Here is a 23,447-nt window from a genome sequence, read left to right on the forward strand (position 1 = left end):
AATGATGGCGGCACAGCTGACCATAGACTGGTAAAACTGGAGTTAAACCGATGCCTGGGAGACTTCTGTGTTTTAAAAGCTTTACCTGGCACGAGAAAAGGATGTCAAGCTGCTCACCACTCTGGAAAAAAATCAAAATCCAGGGTGAGACCTCCCTCTGGTCTACATTTGTTTTACCTCTGACAGCAAAAAGGGACTCCAGAAATGAGAGTTAGACTATTAGCTACAGTACAAATGCCTAGAAATTTACTATGTAGGCTGGTTTTTCTGTTTTCTTCCTTTGTGCACAGCCTATTTTGCAATACTATTCGAATGTTGCCTTCTGAGTGGCTATATTCAGACATAACAATAAATTTTAAAAAATCAGTTCCCAATCTTGAACATTTTAGGCTTAATATGTTAGCCTTTCATCCATAATCATAATGGGAAAATATGATGAATTCAAGGATCACAAAGGTGGGCTTCAGGAAGCAGTAATTTATGTGAAGCTGGACTTTTCCATTGTTGGCTTGGGAAAGTAAAAGTTCCCTCCATGCTGGTGCAGCTTGGACTTTGCATAGGTGGGTAGTAGGAGCTCTATGCTCATAGGGGCTTGAAGAATACAATAGAATGCTTGAGGAATTTGACTCTACAAAAAAATGATCTGATTTGCACCTCTCAGATGTGCAGATCAGAACTTAAGTATTTTTTATGTCGCTCTTCCCTGAATTTTATGAAACAGTTTTCAGCTGAAATGCACACACACACAATAACATTTTTTTGATGCATTTATCACAAAGTGTTTTGAATGCATACATACTTAATTACAAACTTTGTTCAGTTGTTGCTTTAATTGCAGAAAAATGTGGAATTGGGATGGAATGGATTTGGGGCTGAACACAGACAAGCAGAAACAGATCAGAAATATAATGATCCATCTATCCCTAGCAGCTATTATTGTAGGCTTGGGGAACCTTATGGCCTTCCAGATGTTAGACTCTGACTCCTATCAGCCAAGTCACCATAGCCAATTATCAGGGTTGATGGAAGTTGCCAAAGGTTTCTCCACCCTGGTCTGCTGCTAGTCTGAGGCATCTGTTCTTGGGTCCTTTAAATTGCAAGTGATCACCTTCAAAAGGACCCTGAACTTGTACATGCAGAGACAAATGCAACTGCGGCTTTAATTCACAGTGTATATGATACTAGTAGAAATGCTGTGTTAGGTATTAAAAGTGACCCAATAAAATGTTTTGTTACATTTTGAAGGGTATGCCTTTGGTGCATTGCACAAGAGGCAGATGGAAGGTTCTCCCTTCCCAATAAGCAAGTGATTTTAAACCTTCCGTGTTGACTTAACAGGGAAATAGCATGAGTGATAGCGCCAGTGTGGTTTTTAGATGTGTGTTCTTACTTTGCTTCACTGTACATACAGGGTAATCAAATGTTCTGTTCAGCAGGAGGCTTTTTCAACTTGATCACTATTAAAGCTGACAGGTGGGTGTCCTTGAGTCTGCCCTACTGTCAAGCATCAGCTGAAGTTGATGGCTTCAAAGGAGAGATTCATACTAATATTTCCCGATATTTCTGTGACAAATAAAATACTGATGAGCACACAAATCCAGTGGGGTGTTTTTGTTTTTCAGCAGCATAATCTGTCTCTTTAAAATATAATCATGTGTAATACAGTATTGGAGGGCGCAGCTGGCAGTGTGTGGGAAACAAATGTTTGGAGGATGTTTCCCTTGTGGCATCTTTGCAGTATTTCAGCTCAACCATTCCTCATAATAGTAAACATCAATTTTTACCTTATCTGCTTTGTCCCACTGTTATGATGTTTTGTAAAAGCAGGTGAAAAACTGATGCTTTCGTTGGCAGGACTTTTGTTTGTATAAGCATACTGTATTCAAAGTCTGGAAGTTATGTTATGGTGTCTCACATTGTGCTTCGAAAATGGGTGCAATTTGCTTATTTTGTGTAATAAGAAAAGCTTACTATACACAAGCTAGTACAAAATTACTATCCCTTGAAAGTTGGAAGTCTACCTCAGCCTCTTTTAACGTCTGGTATTTCACCAGACATTTTTTACAAGCTTATTTTCTGAACCATAAGGGATAAATGGGTGTTTCTGTTATTCTTCTGCAAAAGGCAATATCTTAGAATGCCAAAGACGAGATTCACATATTAAAGGTGTAACTGCAGAAGCACAGAATATGTCACAAACATGTTTATCACATTTAATAAGACAAATTAGTTATATTTAAGTTTGAAGAAATAAAGGTAGCATTTTTTGCAGTTCATCTTCTTTAAGTTGTGCATTCTTGTCCTTATCGAGGCATCTGCATTATAAGCATTTTGAGGTAGTTTTCCTACAGACACAGTAGCTATCTAGTTAGGGTACTTGGCTGTGTTCCCAAAGAAGTAAACTGGATCTTGATTGGTCTCACACTAAATGGCCTTTTCTCAGTTTGGCCTGCTGTCTAAGAAAATGATGACAAGGTAGGCCTTCAGGGGGACTTAAATGTAGTAAGAGAGGTCTAATCTTAAATGAGCCACATGAAGAAGTAAGCAATATATTCCTAATTCTGTATGATACTAAGCTTCACCTGAAGAGCGTTTAACACGGACCTGTAATCTATGTGGTCTACAAGTGCACTGAACTGTGAATTGAGTATTTCAGTTTGGGGCGATTTATTTCAGGGAATGAGGGCTGCGATAAAACAGGTTACACTTGAAAGTGTGTATCTTTGCACAGGTCTTTGCTTTCAGATAAACCTTTAATTGGGGGTTGTTTTTGATAGGATGTCGGTGCCAAGCTTGACAAGCAGGTGATAGAGAACCAGCAAATAACAGCAGAGCAACCTACAGAAAATGTATGTATTATACTCCAAATGGTTTCTTATTCATTTATTTTATTATTATTAACAATTTATTATTGTCATTATGTATATGTGAGTCTGGTTTAACATGTTTCTGAAGGTGATTTACGAACTTAAAAGTAAAAATGACAGAGAGAGAAAACAATGGAGAAGGTTTTTAAAAATTGCAAACAAACACCTAAGGCAAATATATTTTCATCCACTTAGCTACAAGCCTCCATCTTATTAGGAATAAGACTGTTATCCCTCATTCAACCAACCTCTGCATCTAGACCTCAATCCAGGGCCTTCTCAGTCCTTCCTCATTCAAGTGTCAACAGAGAAATAGTGTTTGTTAACATCCATGTACTGATAACACCTTACACCAATTTTCCTATTGACAGCTCTCAATGACTTCATCTAGTTCTTAAATAGCACTGGAGACAATGCAGTGCTCCATGGCACCACATAGGTCAAAAGCCAGTGGGGGTGGTGAAATAGGCATCCAGTGCTGTTTTCTGGAGATAAGGTTGCAACTGTTGCAGAACCATGGCCCCAATCTCTCATAGATGGTCCAGGAAGATGCCATCCAAAGCTGGTATGAGGTTGAGAAGGAGCTGCAGCGTGGTGCCCCTTTCCCCTCTCTTTCCCTCATCCATCCATGTAACGAAGGCTGATTCAATCCCAAATCTGGATTTGAAACCAGATTAAAATGTCCCCAAATAATGACTGCAACCCTCTTGAGTAGGACCTTGCCCCCAAAGGCCATATTTGCAGCTGGACAGTAGTTGTTTGCTATTTAGTTCAGGGTGGGTTTTCCTTTCAGGAGTGTCCTTAATGCTACCTTCAGGGAGGCAGGTGCACCCCCCCCCCATGCAAGACATTTATCACACCCTGGGCCCACCCATTCATGCCCCTTCATGCCCCTTCCATCTAGCTTTAATGAGCCATATAAGGCAAGGGTGAAGAGGGCACATCCTTGGGAGCTTACTCCCAAGCACCTGGCCAGTGTCATCAGGCTGCAAAACCCAAAGCTGATCCCACAAAGCACAGCTGACTCAGAGCTGCATCAGTTACTGCATCTAGCTCACTACAGAGGTGAACAACGTCTTTCTCAAAGTGCCCAGCAAGCAAATCACAGAGGGTTTCTGAGGTGTCCTGGGCTCCATCACCAATATACATAAGTGTCAAGACTTAGAACCGTCCTGACAAGCTCCATTGCAAATGGCTGAAAGACACGGCAATAGAAGCAATGAAGTGGTCCCTCTTTGTTGCTTTTACTACCACACCGTAGGTACAGTTGTGGGCTCTTGTAGCAGGCCTCTTTTAGCTCAGAAAAAGTACGCTTTTATTTAGTTTATAATAGCAAGCTTTTAAATGACCTTGTAAAACAGCCAGAAATAATAATGGAAAACATGGGATTCTTGTAAAACACTTTCAAGATTTTACCAAAGCTCTTAAACCTTATGGTAAATAATGTTTCAGTAGTATGTTCTCTGACCAAAATTTTTGAAATTGCAGCATCGGAGGTAAGTAGATTATTACTTCTAAAGTTGTTAAATGTTATTTTATGCTCCCCACTTTTGATCTATATAAAAGATCTCTGTACTGTAGTTTCAACTTTTTGTTTGGGTTTTAGGAGGCTTAACAGTTCAATGTATTTGATTTATCTCCCCCCCCCCTTTTCCCTTCCAGTTTCGTAACCAATTAAAGCAATCAAAGTCTTCAACAGTAATCCCTATCAGTTTACACAAGATATCTTTGGCTCCGGCACCTTCTTATTCTCCAGAGACAGAGTTCACCAGCAGAAGTATGAACTTCTCACTTCTTTCTGAAGAATACCTTTCATTCAATACAAAGCTTTTTAGCATGATTTTGAGCATTTTTTAGCTTTTTAGCATGCAATGTTTTATTTTAATTTAAAAGTCTAGATTAACAGCTACAGTGCCGTTTACTTTTACATGCTTTAACATATTTTTTCTTAGAACATTTCATGTAACAAACATATTTTATCTACCACCTCACTCTGCTGCATGGAAAGACCAGGCGTTGTTGTCCATGTGTATGCTACCCTTAGGCTTCCTCCTTCACTCATAAGAATGATGCATGAGCAGTATAACTGCTGAGATAAGGGCTCAGAAACCTCAGCCATGCTAACTCTGCAATCACCAAAATTCCATAATGTATAAATAAATAACAGAGGTTGCCACAGCTGAGCATTGTGAACTTCTGTCACACTGCTTGTATGAATAAACCAGTATTATGAGTGAAGAAACTTGTCAACACCAGTGAAAAGCAAGCTCTTGACTGCCCTTCGGGTGGCAGAAGATCCAGAAGAGGATCTGATGTGTGAGTGTGAGCGAGCATGTGTGTGCAGCTAGATATAACGAGTGCCCTAGCTTATCAGAATGGTGTGTCACCTTCCCTAAACGTTAACTTGCATGTGAATTGTGAAACTGCATCCAAAGCAGCATACCTCAAATCACAAGAATTTAATGCAGGTGCACACCAAATTTTGACACTGAGTTTATTCCTGTGCAGCTTCTTTCTTTGTTTGGCAATTGTGCTTTTGTTCACCGGTACATTTTATCATTTGTTGAAGGTGGCTTTCCGCTTCCTCTGGTGGACCCAGCGACATGCCCAATAGTTCCTGGACAAGAAATGACTATAGAAATCTCCAAGGGGCGATCAGGCCTTGGTCTCAGTATTGTAGGAGGAAAGGATACACCACTTGTAAGTTGTTTGGTGGTTTTGGAATACTATTTCAAGTTTTCATGAATCTCAAAGCTGCTCCATTTTTGGTACAATGAAGGAAAGAAATGTGGAAATTCCATAATACATGTTTGACATGTATGCTTGGATGTTCCTTTAATCTCTCCAAAGGACACCACTGGTGGATACTAATATAGCCACAAATTTAATGAAAGCATGTCATGGCCAATATGTATGAGTAGATGTGTGATCACCTTCTTATATTCTAAGCATTCTCTGTTGTGCATGTCTTTAAAACACAAGAAGCTGCTTATTGCTTATATACTTAGCTTATTTCCCACCTATTAAAAATGAATTCAATGTGATTTACAATAATAAAAAATGGTAATTTATGTAGCTACAGTAAGCCATTAATGATCTATGCATTATGAGTTAGTTATGAGATCACTCCAACTTAGCTTTTCCTTGTTCACAAATCTTTGACTTGCTGTTACACCTGAACTAATTCGATTTTGGTTGGTTTTACTCCAAACAAGCATTTTAGTTGGTAAGTCAATAATAGACCAATAGTAAATGGTTTGTTTGAAGCAAAGCAAAACAGAATTCTAATACAAATATAGAATTAGCAGAAATTTCAGTGTGAAAAGTTATAGAAAATGAAGAATACACTCCATTTGATTTGGGCCTTTCAGCCTGGCTACCTAGCACATAATATGGCTAGGAAAGCAACAGCTATAATTGAAATGTATATGAGAGAAAGCAGCAGTCAATATACCAAATCACATAACCTCATTTCCTTGCCATCCTCTTCGTAAGAGCATTAGAAGATTGCTGGTGGAGCAGACGAAAGACCCAGAGGCTAGGGTCCTGTTTCCTACACTGGCCAGCCACATGCTTATGAAAAGCCCACCCAAAAAAGAGATGAAGGCAATAACTCTTTCCTGCTGCGATTCACTAGCAAGGGGTGTTCAGAGTCATGCTGCCTCTGATCTTGGTGATAGTATATAGCCATCATGAGTATTAGCCTTTGACAGCCTTATCCTCTATGAATTTGTCTAATCCCCTCTTAAAGCTATCTAAGTTGTGCATAGATTCCCTTAATGCAGCATAGCTTAACCTTAACTATGCACCTTGCTTGATCTGCTGTTGCATATTTGATGCTTCCTTTTTCTGATGAATGTCGAGTACCAGACATGTGCACTTAAGAGAAAATCTAAGTATATGGTTAAAAGGGCAGGAGACTAAATATAATAGCTTTTTGCACCAAAGATAAGCTTTTGAAAGTGTGAACTTCAATATCAGTGTGAAAATTGCATAATATCACTGGAGGTGTAAAAACATATGTAGGTTCTTATTAGAAATATGTGAAAACTGTTCCCATGGATTAACAGATTTCTTCAGTGAAAAATACCTCTTTGAAATTTTGACTTTTATTGTCAAAATGCAGATGATATTACTTGGGTATTGTTGGGCTTTTTACAAAATAATCATGTTTTGTACAGGAGAAATGAAATTTCTACCAGCTTCCTGTCTGCTGCCTCCTTGCTCTCCACAGGCATGTCTCAGAAGACTGGAAAAATATGGTTCATATTTTTTGCCCATTGTTATGTCATGAAGCTAAAGTTTAGCAATTTTCATCCTTTTGAGACCAGGGGCCCACCTTCAGTCCAAACAAACATTTGGGCACCAACTTATTAATTTTTTTAAACATTATTCATTTCTATGTATGATAGGAATGCTGTGGCTACGAGTAATTTTAGGTCAAGCTGCAGCCTGGTATTTGGTCCTGATTCACCTGTTGAAGACTAAAGTATAGTTTGTACAACAGTGAATCCATACAGCTATCATTAGGCGGTAGGACTGGATCTTACGACCTTCATATAACAAGGGAGTCTGAAAAGCTGATTATAAGAGAAATCCTTCTCCTGCTTTGTGGCCATTCCAGCTGCATTTTTCACTATTCTTGTGAAATTTTCACTATTCTTGTGAAAATTATACAGTTATGGGAGCATGCTTAATAAAATTTAAACTGCTTTTTTATTTCGGTAAATGCATTAGCAATTTGACCACACACCTTCTTCCTGTATGCAGCCTCAAGCATTTTTTTCATTCAGCAGTAATTTGTACTGCAAATGAATCCAGTGTTCTGTAAATACATGATCACTCATGCCATAGAAACAAACCAGAAGTTTGACATGAGACCTTCACTTTTTGCTACAGCAGAGTGGTTGTAAATACTGTTAGTGGGACTAACAGCAAAGGAGGAAGCTTCAAAAAAAACCCAACTCCATCCATATCTTTATCACAATACTTGCTTTCAGGCAAGGATATTAATATTTTCTTCCTCCATGTCTTTCTCACTGCATGTCACCTTGCCCTGAGTGATGTAGTGCTATTTCACTTTAAATGTTTTTTAAAACTGAGTGCATTCTGTGACCTCCTGCTGACTGCTCTTCCTGAGATGAATAACTTTATACAGAAAGCAAATTCCATGTTACTGAATAAATGAAACCTGTTCATTTTCATTAGAATTAGCTGCTGAAAGCCACTCTGGAGCATTATTTTGTGTAGATTTTACTGTTCCTATCACATGCTTATGTGCTTAAGACAGTAAAAACGTGCTAAAACATAGTTATTTATAAATCGCTATTTCATTGAAAAGATCAAAGCAGGTAACAAAATACATAAACCCATACAGTAAAAACCATGTAAAGAGGTTAAAACAGACATCAATTAACTATTGTGAAAAGATTTATTCTTAATTGCCTGCGTAGGAGTAGAAGTGGCTGGGGCAACCCAGTCAGATGGGCAGCAAATAGTAGTAGTAGTACTAGGTAGTAGTAGTAGTAGTAGTAGTAGGCCTTTAAAAGTTGAAACAGAAACTACCCGCTGAATCTTTCTTGGTAAAGCTTTCCACCGGTAGAGCCAATTTCCACTGGGAGAGCCATTATATCCTAGTTATAAAGGCTTTGTGTCTTCTTGTTGTCAAATGAGCCTTTCCAACTCGGGGAGTGACCAACAGTGCTCCTGCAGATTATCTCCACAATCAAACTAGGATATAATGGTTCAGGTGATGTAAATTATGTAAATCAATGCAAGGACCATGAACCTGTCTCAGTAGTAGATGAGCAGCCTGTGCAACTTCCAAACCAGACCCATGGGCAGCCCCACATAGAACGCATTACAGTAATCCAGTCTTGAGGTTATCACTGCATGGACCAAAGTGGGCAGGGTATCTCTGTCCAGGAATGGCTTTAGCTGGTGAGCGAGGCAAATCTGGTAAAAGTCGCTCCTAGTCACAGAGGACATTTGGACCTCTAATAACAACGATGTAACTAGGAGTACCCCCAAGCTGCACACCTGCTCCTTCAGAGGGAGTTTAGCCCCATCCAGAACAGGTACCTTGTATAGTTCCCAAATGTGGGAACCACCCAAAGAGCCTCCTTCTTCAAACATAGTTTATCAGCCCTCATCCAGTCCACTGTATTCAGACGCCAATCCAGAGCATTCACAATCTCCTGATTCCAATGTTATGGAGAAGTAGAGCTTTGTGACATGAGCATCCTGGTTGTCAAGAATCTTTTTTCTACCTGTAGTACCAAGGATGGGGCACAGACAGCACTCTCAATTTATGACATTATAGGCACTCCCTAGTCTTAGAAGCAGTGCTCTTGTTGATGCAAGCTAGAACGATGTTGACCTTGTCATGACACAGCATGCTTTTGATTGATGCTCAATTCTTTGCTCATTATAACCCCTAAACCAACGTCAGAAATGTGACTGCCTAGACATTTATTCCTATTTTACACTTGTCCCTGCATTTCTTCCCATATGCTTTCTTCCTGCCAAATTTAACCTTCTGTTGCTATCTGCACAGCTCTCCAGTTTTTAAATACAGTTTTTGAATTCTTAGCTTATCCTCCAGAGTATGTGCATCCTTCTCAATTTTGTATGGCTGGTTGTTAAAACTGATAGCTTGGGAATATTCCGTGGGAGTATGTGGCATTCCATTTCAAAACAAATGGCATTGCTGGTGAAATGATAAAAAATGTGCTGTTTGAAGTGTTCCCCCCCTCCTTTGGGGGGGTGTCTACTCCTGACAATAAGTGTATATCACTGAAACATTCCCTAAAGCAACATCTGCTGCTGCCTATATTTTCCAGCCTTGGTAATAAAGTTAATATATTTTTCAAATTCATTTATTGTGGTGGATTTAACTTGCAACCACGCTGTACAAGGCTGAACACCCCTGTGAAGGCCTTAAAACAGCCATTACTCATAACACCATGGTTTTAAATTATATAAGTTTATATTAAATTATAAAAGTTAAGCATGCAAGACTAAAAATGCAAGCTGACTTGAAGTTCAGATTTCACTCATGCCTAGCTGTGTATAATATGGTAGAAGTATTACACAGAATAATTAGCCAAATTATGGCTAATGTTAGCCAAAATCTGGATTCTTGCACTGAAAAGAAGAAGCAACCCCTTTTTACCTTAGTGGCTGTGGCAGATATAATGCTGTAATAAAAATACACAAGCATGTTAAAAATACATAGAGTAAAAATGTCTAGTCATTGGTGCTGCCAAAATGCTCAGAAATAAATAAATTAATAATAATAATAATAATAATAATAATAATAATAATAATAATAATAAATTTATTGTTTATACCCCGCCCATCTGACTGAGTTTCTCCAGCCACTCTGGGAGGCTAAATACCGCCCAAAACATATTTGTCTGATGCAGAAATGCTGATAAAGTTGGTGTCAGGCGGGCCTCTCTGGGGAGAGCATTCCATAGACAAGGAACTACTTTAGGGGAGAAATATTATTTCATTGTCACCCACTGGATCTCCTTTGCACAAAGAGCCTCAGATGACAAACCTAAGGTCTGAAATAATGTCAAAACCAGCACTGCAAATTAGACCCAGAAACAAATTGGCAACCAGTGCTGCTAATCACAGTACATCTTGAGGCTATAGAACTGCATGTTCCATGCAAAGTGAATTCCATCCTCTTTCATCAATATTAACCCTGATTAAAACTTACTGACCAGGTTTCCCCCTAGCAAATACATGAAAGCATGATATGAAGCTGGTTAAAGTTGCCCACTACGTGATTATAGTTGTTCTGGGGAAATGTGTGCCTCTGGGAGTGATCTTGTAACACGCTCGGTATTTTGCAACAATGGTTAAGAGATAATCAGCGTAATATATGTGGCTGGCGCAACCCAGTCAGATAGGTGGGGTACATGAAAATGATGATGATAAGAAAGGTCACAGTATTTTCATGTCAGTTCTGCATTCTGGACTGTAGTCTCGGAACTTACTTTTAATGTATAAGCATTGATACTGAGATTATGTCTTCCGTTAGGATGCTATTGTGATACATGAAGTATATGAAGAAGGAGCAGCGGCTAGAGATGGCCGACTTTGGGCTGGTGATCAAATCCTTGAGGTAAGATTCATTATTTAACTCTGCAAATATTTCTGTGTTCCATACAAAACCAATATTTTAAGAGGGAAAACCATGCATTGTGAAAGAAACATGGCTGAAATAATCAATTTATTCCTCTAAATAATAATAGACAATGTGCTTTTTATCTACTTCTGCATCTACTTAAAATGTTGAGATCGATACGCATCTATTGATCAGATTTCTTTTAACATTTTGCATTTAAAAATACATATGTATATTTATCACATTGCAAATATATAAAATACAGGCTATTGAATACAAATTATGAACATATTGTAAACATAAATTTCATTGCCAAACAACTTTTTGCTTTTCACCAGATATGCAACAGCATTCTCATGTTTGATTTAAAAATTTAGACAGTAGGCATTAGTGTCATGAGATGATAAATGTTATATCACGTGTCACCATATGTCACAAAATTATTTCTATTTACCATCTTTCTTTTTGATGAGCTGTCAGTTTAACCACTGATAACAAATCCCAAACTTTATTTACCCAGCTCATTTTGATTTAAGTATTTAAAATTATTTCTGAACCCACCCTTAAAATCTTGTATCTATTAACTGAAATTAACAGAAGCTGTTTTTATCTTCTGTAACGTATCTTCCTATCAACTGAGGATGTGTGTGTTTTCACAAGCCCCTTTATGAACATTACTGATTTTTCATGTGTCTTGTATTAAGATGTCAGGTAAGAATGGGTTAAGAAAAAAGTTGGCATTTGATTGTAGCTTAGAAAGGAAGTCCATTCATGATGGTTGCAAAGTGGATAGAAGTACCTCACTGTCAAGTCAACAGAAATTCCTAGTCCACCTATTAGGGCTTCCATGTAAGGAGGTTAGGAAAACATTGAGGGCTGCTTGGGAATTACTCTTAACAGCTCTTTCACCGAATGTTTCTTGTTTTGGCTGCTATTCTTAAATAACAGCTGTGTACCACAGTAATGTGTCATTAATAGCAGAATGGACATATCAACCAATAGATTGTTACTGGACCATACAGGAAACATGTTTGCAGACCCAGGTGCAAAAAGTGCGTGCATGTGGCAAGGGTAGAAATAAGACACAGGACATCAGTATTGGATTGAAACTGGCCACAACTTTTATTGATTCCAGCTGTAAGTAGGCTTTGACGAAGGCAATGGGTATCAACCAACCCTCCTACTGGTTGATTTTTAAAAAAAACCTGGATCGAGAGTCACCCTGTGCCATACATCAAATTAGGGTGAACCCATTAGGGCCGTCACCTGGAAGGGTGCTATGGTCCATCAGTGGCCATGTGGACTCCTGGGCAGAAGCACGTTTTCCCAGTTCGCTTTAGTGGGGTATACAATAAGCTAATGATCCAACCTAATGACTTATCTGCCCAACGTTGTGATGATTGCTCTGAGGGAGGCAAAAACCCACAGCCTGGCCAATTGGTCTGCAGGAACAAAATTATTCCCTGGTCCCAAATTCAGCGATTGATTATTCCATAGCAAGGTTCCCCCCCCCCCAACCTGCTTGCTCAACTTTGGGTGGTCTAATCAGAAACAAGGCAGGTGGATGCAAAATCCTGCAATGATCTGAGCAGGGAGGCCTATAACTTACAGTGGTACCTTGACTGTCGAACGTAATCCATTCCGGAGGACCGTTCGACTTCCAAAACGTTCGACAACTGCGGTGCAAAGGGCGGTTGGCAAAGTCAATGGAGAAAAAAAGAAAAACACACAGCAGAAGCTGTTTGACTTCCAATGTGTGTTCGAAAATGGAAGCAATTACTTCTGTTTCAGCGTTTTCAGCAATTACTTTCAGCATTCGAAAACTGAAACATTTGGCTTCCAAGATGCTTGAAAACAGAGGTACTACTGTATAATGAATAGGCAAACCTGAGTGAAGCCAGAACTGCTGCCGCAAGCACACCCCTCAGCTCACTATGATTGGCCCATTTAAATGGGTGCACCTAGCGATGTGGCCCTGCGGAGAGGCTCTGGTGTCCCCCAATGGCCACATTGTGCAGAATTTGGCCCCAAGACTGGGCCGTGTCAGACCACAAACCGCCGCACCTCTGGAGTCTCAGGTATGTGGCCATTGCATGCCCTGGTGCTTGGTACAGTCTGTGGCCATTAGAACTCATCTAAGAATTTAGTGTACAGCACTACATTCATTTAAGTTTTATTGATTTGCCTTGTCAAAGCCAGGCATAGGAGCATGGATGTCTGTATGCACATGAATACGCACACATCCATGATGTACTTACACACGCATGCCTCACCCCATACTTTCTGGTTACAGTACTTTTAGGTAGCATGTCTTTTTATTTTTCTCTGAATTCACAAGATGCGTGTGCATGTGCATATTTCTTTTCACAGTGCGTGTTTGCACTGAGATTTTGCAGGTTGTCAGGTGTATGTCTAATTGCTGCAGTCCGCACATACTAAAGTCTGGCCCTCCATCTCTCTATACTGCAGAGAGAAAGATCAGCGCAGGCTGAGCAAGCTTTGTAGCTCATTTTATGATGAAGGCTAAAGTTATTTTTGTACAGAAGAGGTTCAACGATAAAATCAGTTATTGGGTATCTGTTGCATATTCTCCACTGTTTCCAAGAGAAATCATATAATCAGTGGCATTGTGGTCCTGGGATAAAACAGGGAATGAGACACCTGGATAATAACTGGCAACATTTCAAGGTGAAATCAAGTGCTATTCATCTAAAGGAAGCCAACATCCATGTGCCTTATAAAAATAAGGTTCTTAATTTTGCCTGGTGGGCAAGAGGGTGGTGACCGATAGGCCAAAATCTGTTTGGAAAGATTTATTTTAAATGCATCAGCAGAAAACCAGTGAATGCATTTTGGTTTATAAAAAGTATAAGCATAATAGTATCAAGGGAACATTATACATGAGTGAATTATCGAGAAAGGAAAATACTATTGCATATTATATGAAGTTTACAATATGCAAGATTAAAGTTATCTACAATTTAACCATTGCTGAGGGCTGCAGTGCCCCCCAAAAAAACTCTGCTAGTTTACTGCACAATCCCATCTATCCTTTGAGTTTAAGAGAAAAACATAGGTACCAGTCCAGAGTGAAATTCCGCGAATCAGGCTCCTGTGGGCTTTGATTCGTGTTACTAGAGATCACTTTGGTGTCCAGGGTAAATCAAACAGAAAATTAGTCCAGGTAAAAACTAAAGAAAATGTTTAAAAATAAAATAGTGATCCTGACTCTGTTCATTAAACTGAAATGTTTTAACTGTAGCATTAGTTTTAAGAGCAATTTAAAGTTGCAGTGGTGGTCTGGTGTGCCATCTATTGGAATCTAGAAAAATTATTCTCTTATGATTCAAATTATCGAATTGCCTAAATCTTAACAGAAAAAGAACACTGGTTACAAATTAATGGCTAAACAGCTACTGGTATATGAGTTCTAACATGTTTACAAAAATGAAGAGCCTTAGCCCTCCAAATATTAAGATATTAAGTCTACATCCCTCTGCTTTGGTGGCTAGTGTAAAGAATAATGGGAAATTTGCATTTTCAAGGTGGTCTCAGAATGGTATGTGGACTTTCTAAGGCATCAGCTAGGGTTAAATAGACCAGTCTATTTCTGTCCAGTTTCAGTTTTGCTGACACAGAATCATAGGTCCATTCTGTCCAATTGTGTGGATTTTTAAAAAGAACACACAGAAAGTCTGCATTTAAATTGTATCCATTTTATATGCACTTTCTATGTAAAATACACTTTTTCCAATACATTCTCCCCATGAAATATCCATTTTTGTGGACATTCTTTGCACACTGAAACCACATCACAAAATCTAGAGAAGTGCACAGTCTAACTGGAAGTTGTATTCTGATCAATGACCAAGTTTGGGAATGTCTGAATGGGCCGGTCCACTGCGAAAAGTGGACCAATCAAAACCATCTTCCATCCCTACGACCATTTTTTTAAGCAAGTAAATCATTGTTGCTTAAATTTATTACCCACCCTGGGTCCTTAGGATGAAGGGTGGGTGATTGATGATGATAATTACTCTATATTTCAAAAGTAGTCTACTGAATAGACTTCAGACATGCTGAATTTGTACTATAAAATGCTTAAAAAGTATCCCATAAAACTTGTAAGGGGATGCATGAATGATAGTTCTTCCTAATGTATGCTTTAAAATTCTTACTTCATCAGAAACTAAAAATGGATACTATGTATAAAGGTAACTGATCACATTACAGAGTACTGTTATAAATTGGGGGAGGGGCCGAGGATCCCCTAAACCCCTGGCTGCTAGATTCTTCCCATAATTCCTGGATTTATTAAAAGTTGGAATTAATCAAGGTTTTATTAAACTGTGCCAAACTCCACTGGATTCATCTTATGCTAATGAGTCAGGTCAGCCTGGGATAGCCAGCTAAGTGTGGGTCATAGGAGGAACAAAGATATTAATGGCCGAGCTATTGACCCATCCAGAAAGCTGTTAGGAGGGTGAAGACTATGCCAGCCCAGGAGGGGTGGAGCCCCTCCTCCAGCCGTGTGTTAGTGGGAAGAGACGATTGGGGTTTAAAGGGTGTAGGATTTCAGTTTGGATGATGTAAGCAAACAGGGGAAATGTGAGTTTTGCAAGCTGGGCGGAGGTCAGAGCTCAAGGCGGTTTTATACTGCAGAGAGAGTCAGACACAATGTTTGGTATCTGAGAGTGCAGCATATGAGAGTGCGGGATATGAATGCTCTGCACTCTCCATCTAGGCACAGGTTGTGTATATGTGTAAATAACCACAGATTCTGCTGTGCCTCGTTGTCCAAAAGGAAACACATACCCTGGTGCCAGCGTGCCTGGTATTCCTGGAATCTTGCAGCGTTTGGAGATCAGGGTGGCATGTGACAATAGTATGCAAGAGGATATCTGGCGTCTTCTAACCTTGCTTTTCTATAATTGCAACCTAAAATGAAATAATACAATGAATTGTATTAATCAGTGAACAAGAATGACTAGCATAGAGTGGAGGTTCTGGGATTTTGCAGTGGGACTCTCTCAGACCTCCTGGCTACATGATTTTGAGCATGAAATGCTGCTAAAGTGTTTCTTCCTTTATTCATATGACTTCTTTAACGATAGAAATTGTGATTTGTTCTGAAGTATTACTTTGCTAGACTAATTAAAATCCAATAAGCAAAGAATATAATACACTGCTGTTTTATTCTAGGTTAATGGCATAGACTTGAGGAATGCCAGCCATGAAGATGCTATAACAGCCTTGAGACAGACGCCTCAGAAAGTACAACTGGTTGTGTATAGAGATGAAGCTCATTATAAAGATGAAGAGAATTTGGAAATTTTCCATGTAGACTTACAAAGGAAAATGGGCAGAGGCTTAGGGCTAAGCATTGTTGGGAAACGGTAAGGGTTACACTTAATCATAGCTCTGTGTGCAGAACATTACAGAGCCTTGTCTTCTCTTAAACTGAAGATCCCTCCACAGAATAATAAGCTGCAAAGATTATGTGCTCTTTCAGAACAGGTGCAATATTTGTAATGGTTGTTACACCTTTAGCTTTTCTACAAGTAGAAGGGTGAAACATGCAATTAGATGCATTATACCTGAATCTGATTTTCCTTTTACATTTAGGAGGACAAACCTAGTACCTGAGAGCTACTGTAGTGTAATGACAGCTGCCAGTGAGAATGTTCCAAAATGTCACCTCAGCTTCTGACTCACTAGGCAACCTTAGGCAAGCTGTTAAGTCTCTCAGCAAGTCTCTCAACATTATTACTTCCATATCTATCTAAAATATGGAAGTAATAATGTTGACCGCCGTATATCGATTTCTGAGAGTACACTGATAGCAAGAATGATTTAGCCACATAAGAAAACCAGTGTTTTCATTTTAATACCAGTGTGTGGTCTGATGAACAAGCATTAAGAGGAATAGCTTAGTCGGTAGACAACATGAGACTCTTAATCTCAGAGCTGTGGGTCCGAGCCCCACATTGAGCAAGAGTGGGTTGGCCTAGGTGATGCTTATGGTCCCTTCCAACTCTATAATTCTTCTGTGATTCAAGTAGCTGCTCCTTAAAACTCAAGACAGCTTTTGTATTGTGTTGCTTGTCCTGGATAAAGGTAAAGGGACCCCTGACCATTAGGTCCAGTCGTGACCGACTCTGGGGTTGCAGCACTCATCTCATTTTATTGGCCGAGGGAGCTGGCGTACAGCTTCCGGGTCATGTGGCCAGGATGACTAAGCCACTTCTGGCGAACCAGAGCAGCGCACGGAAATGCCGTTTACCTTCCCGCCGGAGCGGTACCTATTTATCTACTTGCACTTTGACATGCTTTCGAACTGCTAGGTTGGCAGGAGCTTGTCCTGGATAGCATATATTCCTAGGAACTGTATGTACCTTTTAACACTTATTTATTTGCTTGTTACAATTATATCTCACTGGTTAATAATAATAAAATCCACAACTGAAAATTACCAGTATACATAGCACATTAAGCCGTAGTACAACCATAAAAATCGAATAAGAGCAAATAAAAAGTCTAGAAGGGGGGGGGATATCATTAGATATCTTGACTAAAATGCAGAGCAACAGAGAACATACAATGTGCAAACTGTTTTTAGAAAATATTTTTAGTGGTGCAGCAATGCCTGTGCTTCTTTTCAACTGTTAGAAATGGAAGTGGAGTCTTTATCTCTGACGTCGTAAAAGGAGGAGCCGCTGACCTTGATGGGAGGCTAATTCAAGGGGATCAGATCCTGTCTGTCAATGGGGAGGATGTAAGGCATGCTTCACAAGAGGTGGTTGCTACAATTCTTAAGGTAAGGGCATAGTGTATTCTTGAGCACTAAATCATGCAAGGTTTCTGGAAACCGATTTTTTTTTATGTTACCATGTGGTTGTGGTATGATTGTTTGCATGGGGGTGGGGGTAATATATCTAGGGGGGAAATTAAAAAGCCACCAGGGTGTAAATGCTGTACGTTTCTTTGCATATCCAAAGTGTGCCCAAGGGCTTGTACAACTAGAGATTGGACGACTGAAAGCTGGATCTTGGCTGTCATCACGGAAGACATCTCAAAACAGTCAGGTTAGTGGCAGATGGTTCATTAATAAGAAATGGGAAGCTGATGATATAAAACTCAGGATGTGAAGATTTGACCTTGTAATTCTGGAAATTGGTCTTACAACCCAGCTATAGTCGTAACCCAGAGAGTCAAGCTTGTTGTTTCAATATTTTGGGTGACCCAGATGTCTGTGTATTAACAATTGGACAATACATCCACCTTAAGAGACAGAAAATGGCTTGGCATTCCATTTCATAATACACGGGCAATTTTAATGTGCACTTGTACTTTTTTTAAATGAAATCAATAATTGCACCGACAGGCTGAGAACAATAGATTTTGTTTTCACTTTTATCTTGCCCTTCGGTCCACTTGGAGCCACCAATGTGCCTAGCAAGCTTTTCAGCAATAAAATATGTGGGAAACAGTTGAAAAAAGTCATGTATCAACATTATGCAAATAACATGTGCCAATACTAAGAAAAGGCTGTATTGTATTCTGACTTAAGAGAGCTGGCCAGCAATCGCTAGGATTTTCACAGGAAAGCATGGAGATTGTTAACTAAGTCATTTATCACCAGTTCCTGTTTCCGCTTGCTGTCATTTTCCAGCCTGTGTGCCCTTCTGTCGCAGACACCCAGGTGCCAAGCTCTAATTTTGCTTCACCTGAACTGTTGCACTACAGCCTTCCCAGTCAACATGTGTATTATTCCTTTGCCTTATTCCCTGCTAGTTTGAAGAGAACTCTAGAGAGCTGACAGCTACTGCTAATGAATTCTCCATGCACCCTGAGGAGCACTAATCCAGATTCTGCAGAAATTTCATTAGCACTCTGTGGCCTAAAAATCTGTTTAGCTAGAGGAGGTTTTCGATTTTTTCACACACAAGATTGCACAGCTAAAACTTGGCAGCTGGGCACCAGATTTGGTTAGCAAATGAAATATTTCGGTGAAATACTCTTGCTGTATTAGAACACATAGGAGTTCTAACCTCTCAAAGCTTTCCTGGAGTTAAGAAGCCAAGCAGAATTGTGCTGTCTGTCTACCATCCAGTCTCTTTGAACCTTTTTTAAACACAGATGTTGGGCATCCATATGTAAAAGAAAAACAAGTGCTTCCATGTGATCATGTGACTTATCTGTTGAACATTAGTGTCAGCAGCTGTCTGTGAGAGTTCTTAGTAGCACAGTCTGTCAGTGCTTCTGGAAGTGCTCATCCAATGTCGTAGTGAGGGGAGCAGGTTGCAGGTGTTATTTATTCATTCTTTAGTGAGGTCATGGATGGATACTGGACAAGAAAAGCTCTGATAACTTCCATTTTGGATTTCTGTAATACATTGTGTGAGGGATGGCCTTTCAGAGGACTGGAAGCTTCTGCAGCTACAAAATGCAACTTGGTGCCTTCCTTCATCCTTACCGGTTTTGCCTTTCTATTTCAGACAAGCCAGCACAGTGTTCATAGCCACTTTCACCCTACATTTGCTCCAGTTATCTCCACTTTACAGAATTTTGTCAGCACTAAGAGGTCGTCTGCTGATTCCTCTCACAGAAACTCAGGTATGGGACAGAACCTGCAAACCAATACAACCCTGCGAATTATGCTGAATGTTCACTGCCATCTTATTCTGTTCATTTATAAAACCTAGTTAGGTACCGTATTTTTCGCTCTATAGGACGCACCGGACCATAGGAGGGAGAGAACAGGGGGGGGGGAATTCTCCCCCTCTCTGCTCAGCGTCCCTTCAGCGAAGCGACAGGAGAAACGGAGCCCCTTCCATTTCTCCTCCAGCTTCACTGAAGGGGCGCTGCGCAAAGAGGGAAAACTGTGCAGCGCCTCTCCAGCGAAGCGTAGCCTGGAGAGCAAGAGGGATCGGTGTGCACTGACCCCTCTCACTTTCCAGGCTTCAGGCGGCTATCCGCAAGCCTTCGGAGTGCAGCGGGAACTCCTGCTGCGCTCCGAAACTTGTGGATAGCTGCCTGAAGCCAACGGAGTGGAGGCTTTGCGCAGTCATCCCCAAGCTAGAACAGGGAGACGGAGCGCTGCGCAGCACTCCGCCTCGCTGTTCTGGCTTCGGGGACGGCCTTTGAAGCCTCCGCAGGGCAGCAGGGTGCGGAGGCTTTGCGCAGCTAACCCCAAGCTGTTCTGGCTTTGGGCTTAGCTGCGCAGCCTGCATTCACTCTATAGGACGCACACATATTTCCCCTTAATTTTTGGAGGGGAAAAAGTGCGTCCTATAGAGCGAAAAATACGGTATTTACTTCTGTATGTAGCAACGAAGCAATTATTAGCAATAACTCCTAAATACGAAATAGTTCTGTGAAATATGGAGCAGATGATTAGGAGTTTCTAATGTGCTAATTACAGTTTCTCATATTGTATTTGAAGTGGCCAAGGTCCTGTTTTTCCTTTTTTGAGTCCACTTTGTGCAACATCTAAAGTTGGCTGTTACCTACTAAGGTTCAGGGCCCAATAAACTACTTAATTTGTAATGGGCAACTCATATCCAACTCATTTCTAAATACTGAAGGAAAAGCCCAATCAGACTTTAATTTTTCAGCTATATGGTCCCCCCCCCCCCCAATATATCTGCAATTAATTCTAGTTATAAACATTTTAGTGTATGTAGTTAAGCATTGAAAGGTATTTATTTGGGGTGTTCACTGACCAAATTATAAGGCAGCAGACTTTATGCACTTTGCAAGAGCTACTACGTTTGCACATTTCACCCATTGTCAAGAAAACCTATAGCTAATTTTTAATCTCCCAATAGTGATCAGGGCAGAGAGCAAATCCAAACAGACCCCAAACTACAAAACACTTCAGATCAGGGCTTGCTGTTTTCCAAAGCACTGAATTAGGTTCCAAACCAAGGCTTGCAGTTGCACACCCCTAGTATTTATGTCATTTGCAACAAACCTAATACAGTGGTGCCCCGCAAGACGAATGCCTCGCAAGACGGAAAACCCGCTAGACGAAAGTGTTTTCCGTTTTGGAGGTGCTTCGCAGGACGAATTTGCTATGGGCTTGCTTCGCAAGACAAAAATGTCTTGCGATTCCTGGGGGTTTTTTTCCACTCCCCAACCCCTTTTTCTAAGGCACTAAGCTGCTAATAGCCTTTTAGCAGCTAATCCGCTAATCCCTTAAGTCTTTAATAGCCGCTAAACCGCTAATAGCGCTAATCCGCTAATCTGCTAATGTGCTTGCTTCGCAAGATGAAAAAACCGCTAGACGAAGAGACTCACGGAATGGATTCTTTTCGTCTTGTGAGGCACCACTGTAAAGCCAAAGTTAGGCAAAGGACACCCATATTGTATCACCATCTCTGGGCAAAGATATGCAACAGTCACCTTGTGTCTATTGGGGGTATACACTTGAACACACTTCAGTGGATAATGGGTTCCCCACTTCCATGCTCAGTGAATGGCAGGTGCTAAGTCCTTTTCCAGTTGCATAATGTATTTCTTGCTCTGGCATAAACAAGCTTTTCATCAGTGATAATTTTGAAACAGCAACCAGGGACTATAATCTCCTGATGGCATTATCTCTTAATTACAGAAACTAATTGTTCATTTCTTTATTAGTTGGGACAGATATGAGCCCGAGGACTGTGGAAATAACAAGAGTGAGTAGCTTTTCTTACTTCTCAAAGCATTTAGTTCTTATTTTAAGTGAAAGGTGCTATATAAGGTTCTTCCCATGTGTAAAAGTTAGCCGCGTTTGTTTCTTTAAAAAAAACAAACCCAAAACATTTCTACATTTGTTTCTTAAAAAAAATAAATGTTCAGTTTTTATTTGCAGATTTTTTGTTGTTGTTAATGAGAGGTGATGAACTCACTTTGGGCTGATGGGGACATGGGACCAAAACAGAGTTTGGCCATTTTGCTCACCCATCCTTAGTAAAATTATATTAATACCTACTAGTGATGTAGTAGTCAGATTGTATAGTTTTATTTGTTGTGGCCTTTGTACGTGATGTATGTGCCATCATCTTGCCGCAGTTTATGTGCATGAGTTGCTACCAAATTAAGGGTTCTGTAGATCAATAGGAGTCTCATATAAAAGAACCAGTGGCTGCCTTTAGGTTGTGTTTTACTTCTCCAATTGAACAGGCTTTCCATACACACATAAGGATTAGCTCCTGTACTTAGTTGTTGCTAAATCAATATTGAACGATGCACAGGAAATTGCTAGAAATTTCGCATCACTGTCATGCTTGGTTTTATTTATTACTAAGGCCCATGTGTTAAATGTCTTGAATGATGTCAACACAAATAGTTACGTTGCTAACCTCTCTGTTAAGGGTCCAAATGATGCTCTTGGTATCAGTATAGCTGGGGGCAAAGGAAGCCCATTGGGAGACATTCCAATCTTCATCGCCATGATTCAAGCCAGTGGGGTAGCAGCACGTACACACAAACTAAAAGTAAGTGAAAAAGATAAAATTATCCATATATATTATCTTTATTTTCTTGTTGCTGATTTTATCCCCCCCCCCTAAGAAAACTGCAAGGGTTATATATTGTTGGATATACTCGGACAGGCATTTCCATTCTATTTCCAACTGTGAAATGTGCTTCTTTCTTACTTCTGATTAGCAAAACCACCTGTGTCAACTACTGTGAGTGATTGCATAACAGTAATAATAGAAAATTGCCTTTTAAATGGACTCTGGTTTCTGGAACTAAGGGTGTGAGTCATGTCATGCAATCTGCCATTTCAACAAAGCAAGGGAGCTGCAAGAACACAAATTGTCTCTATGAATTTACTTAAAACCCATATGGATTGTCTTGTGCTAGATCCGCTTGTCCTGGTTTGTGCTTCACATTAAACCATAGTTCAAAGCAAACTGTGATGTCATGTGAACAAGCAGTTTGCTGATGCACACTCCTCAGAAGTTCCCATAGTGTTGCACCCCTGATCCTGCACTGCAGGCACAGCAAAGCCAAAGCCTGGCTTGTCCTGTCACATGGACCAGGGCTCATGTTTCCTCCAAACAAAACATAAGTATTGTTCTTGGCTTACTGCTTGTGATTTGGCAGTTTGTTTCACTCACATTAAATTATAGTTAGTTTTAATATGATCTGCAAACTGGGCCATTGTGTGTCTTCTATGTACCTTCATCTCTGCCTAACTCTAAGAAATATGATTGCTATTTAACCAAGTATTTGGTGATTGAACAGCCACTTCAGACACTTAAAATGTGCTCAACACTATGTTATTTGACTTTCCTGATGAAAGGTGTGTAGAGAACTTAAATTGTGACCCGGGACATCCATGGGTACAGCCATAGGTTCAGAGCAATTATTTCTGTCATTACCACCATGTATTTTTCAGCTTCTGCAATCATAGGAACTCTTTCCATGTGCCGGCAGCTGTTTTG

The 23,447-nt window shown here is 40.0% G+C and overlaps 1 protein-coding gene across 13 annotated transcripts in view; it reads left to right on the plus strand.

The window, feature by feature from the left end:
* Positions 1-23,447, plus strand: part of PATJ (PATJ crumbs cell polarity complex component) — a 157,190-nt gene that overhangs the window by 118,849 nt on the left and 14,894 nt on the right. For all 13 annotated transcript variants that reach the window (XM_083447973.1, XM_083447968.1, XM_083447971.1 and 10 more), the window contains 10 exons: positions 2,778-2,849; positions 4,530-4,644; positions 5,437-5,567; positions 10,921-11,004; positions 16,210-16,403; positions 17,677-17,824; positions 18,006-18,092; positions 19,506-19,623; positions 21,649-21,689; positions 22,368-22,490. In XM_083447973.1, the coding sequence (XP_083304099.1) occupies positions 2,778-2,849; positions 4,530-4,644; positions 5,437-5,567; positions 10,921-11,004; positions 16,210-16,403; positions 17,677-17,824; positions 18,006-18,092; positions 19,506-19,623; positions 21,649-21,689; positions 22,368-22,490 (1,113 nt within the window). The remainder of the gene's footprint in view (positions 1-2,777; positions 2,850-4,529; positions 4,645-5,436; positions 5,568-10,920; positions 11,005-16,209; positions 16,404-17,676; positions 17,825-18,005; positions 18,093-19,505; positions 19,624-21,648; positions 21,690-22,367; positions 22,491-23,447) is intronic.

Source organism: Podarcis tiliguerta, assembly GCF_965153285.1.
Source record: "Podarcis tiliguerta genome assembly, chromosome: 6".
NCBI classification, from domain to species: Eukaryota; Metazoa; Chordata; class Lepidosauria; order Squamata; family Lacertidae; genus Podarcis; species Podarcis tiliguerta.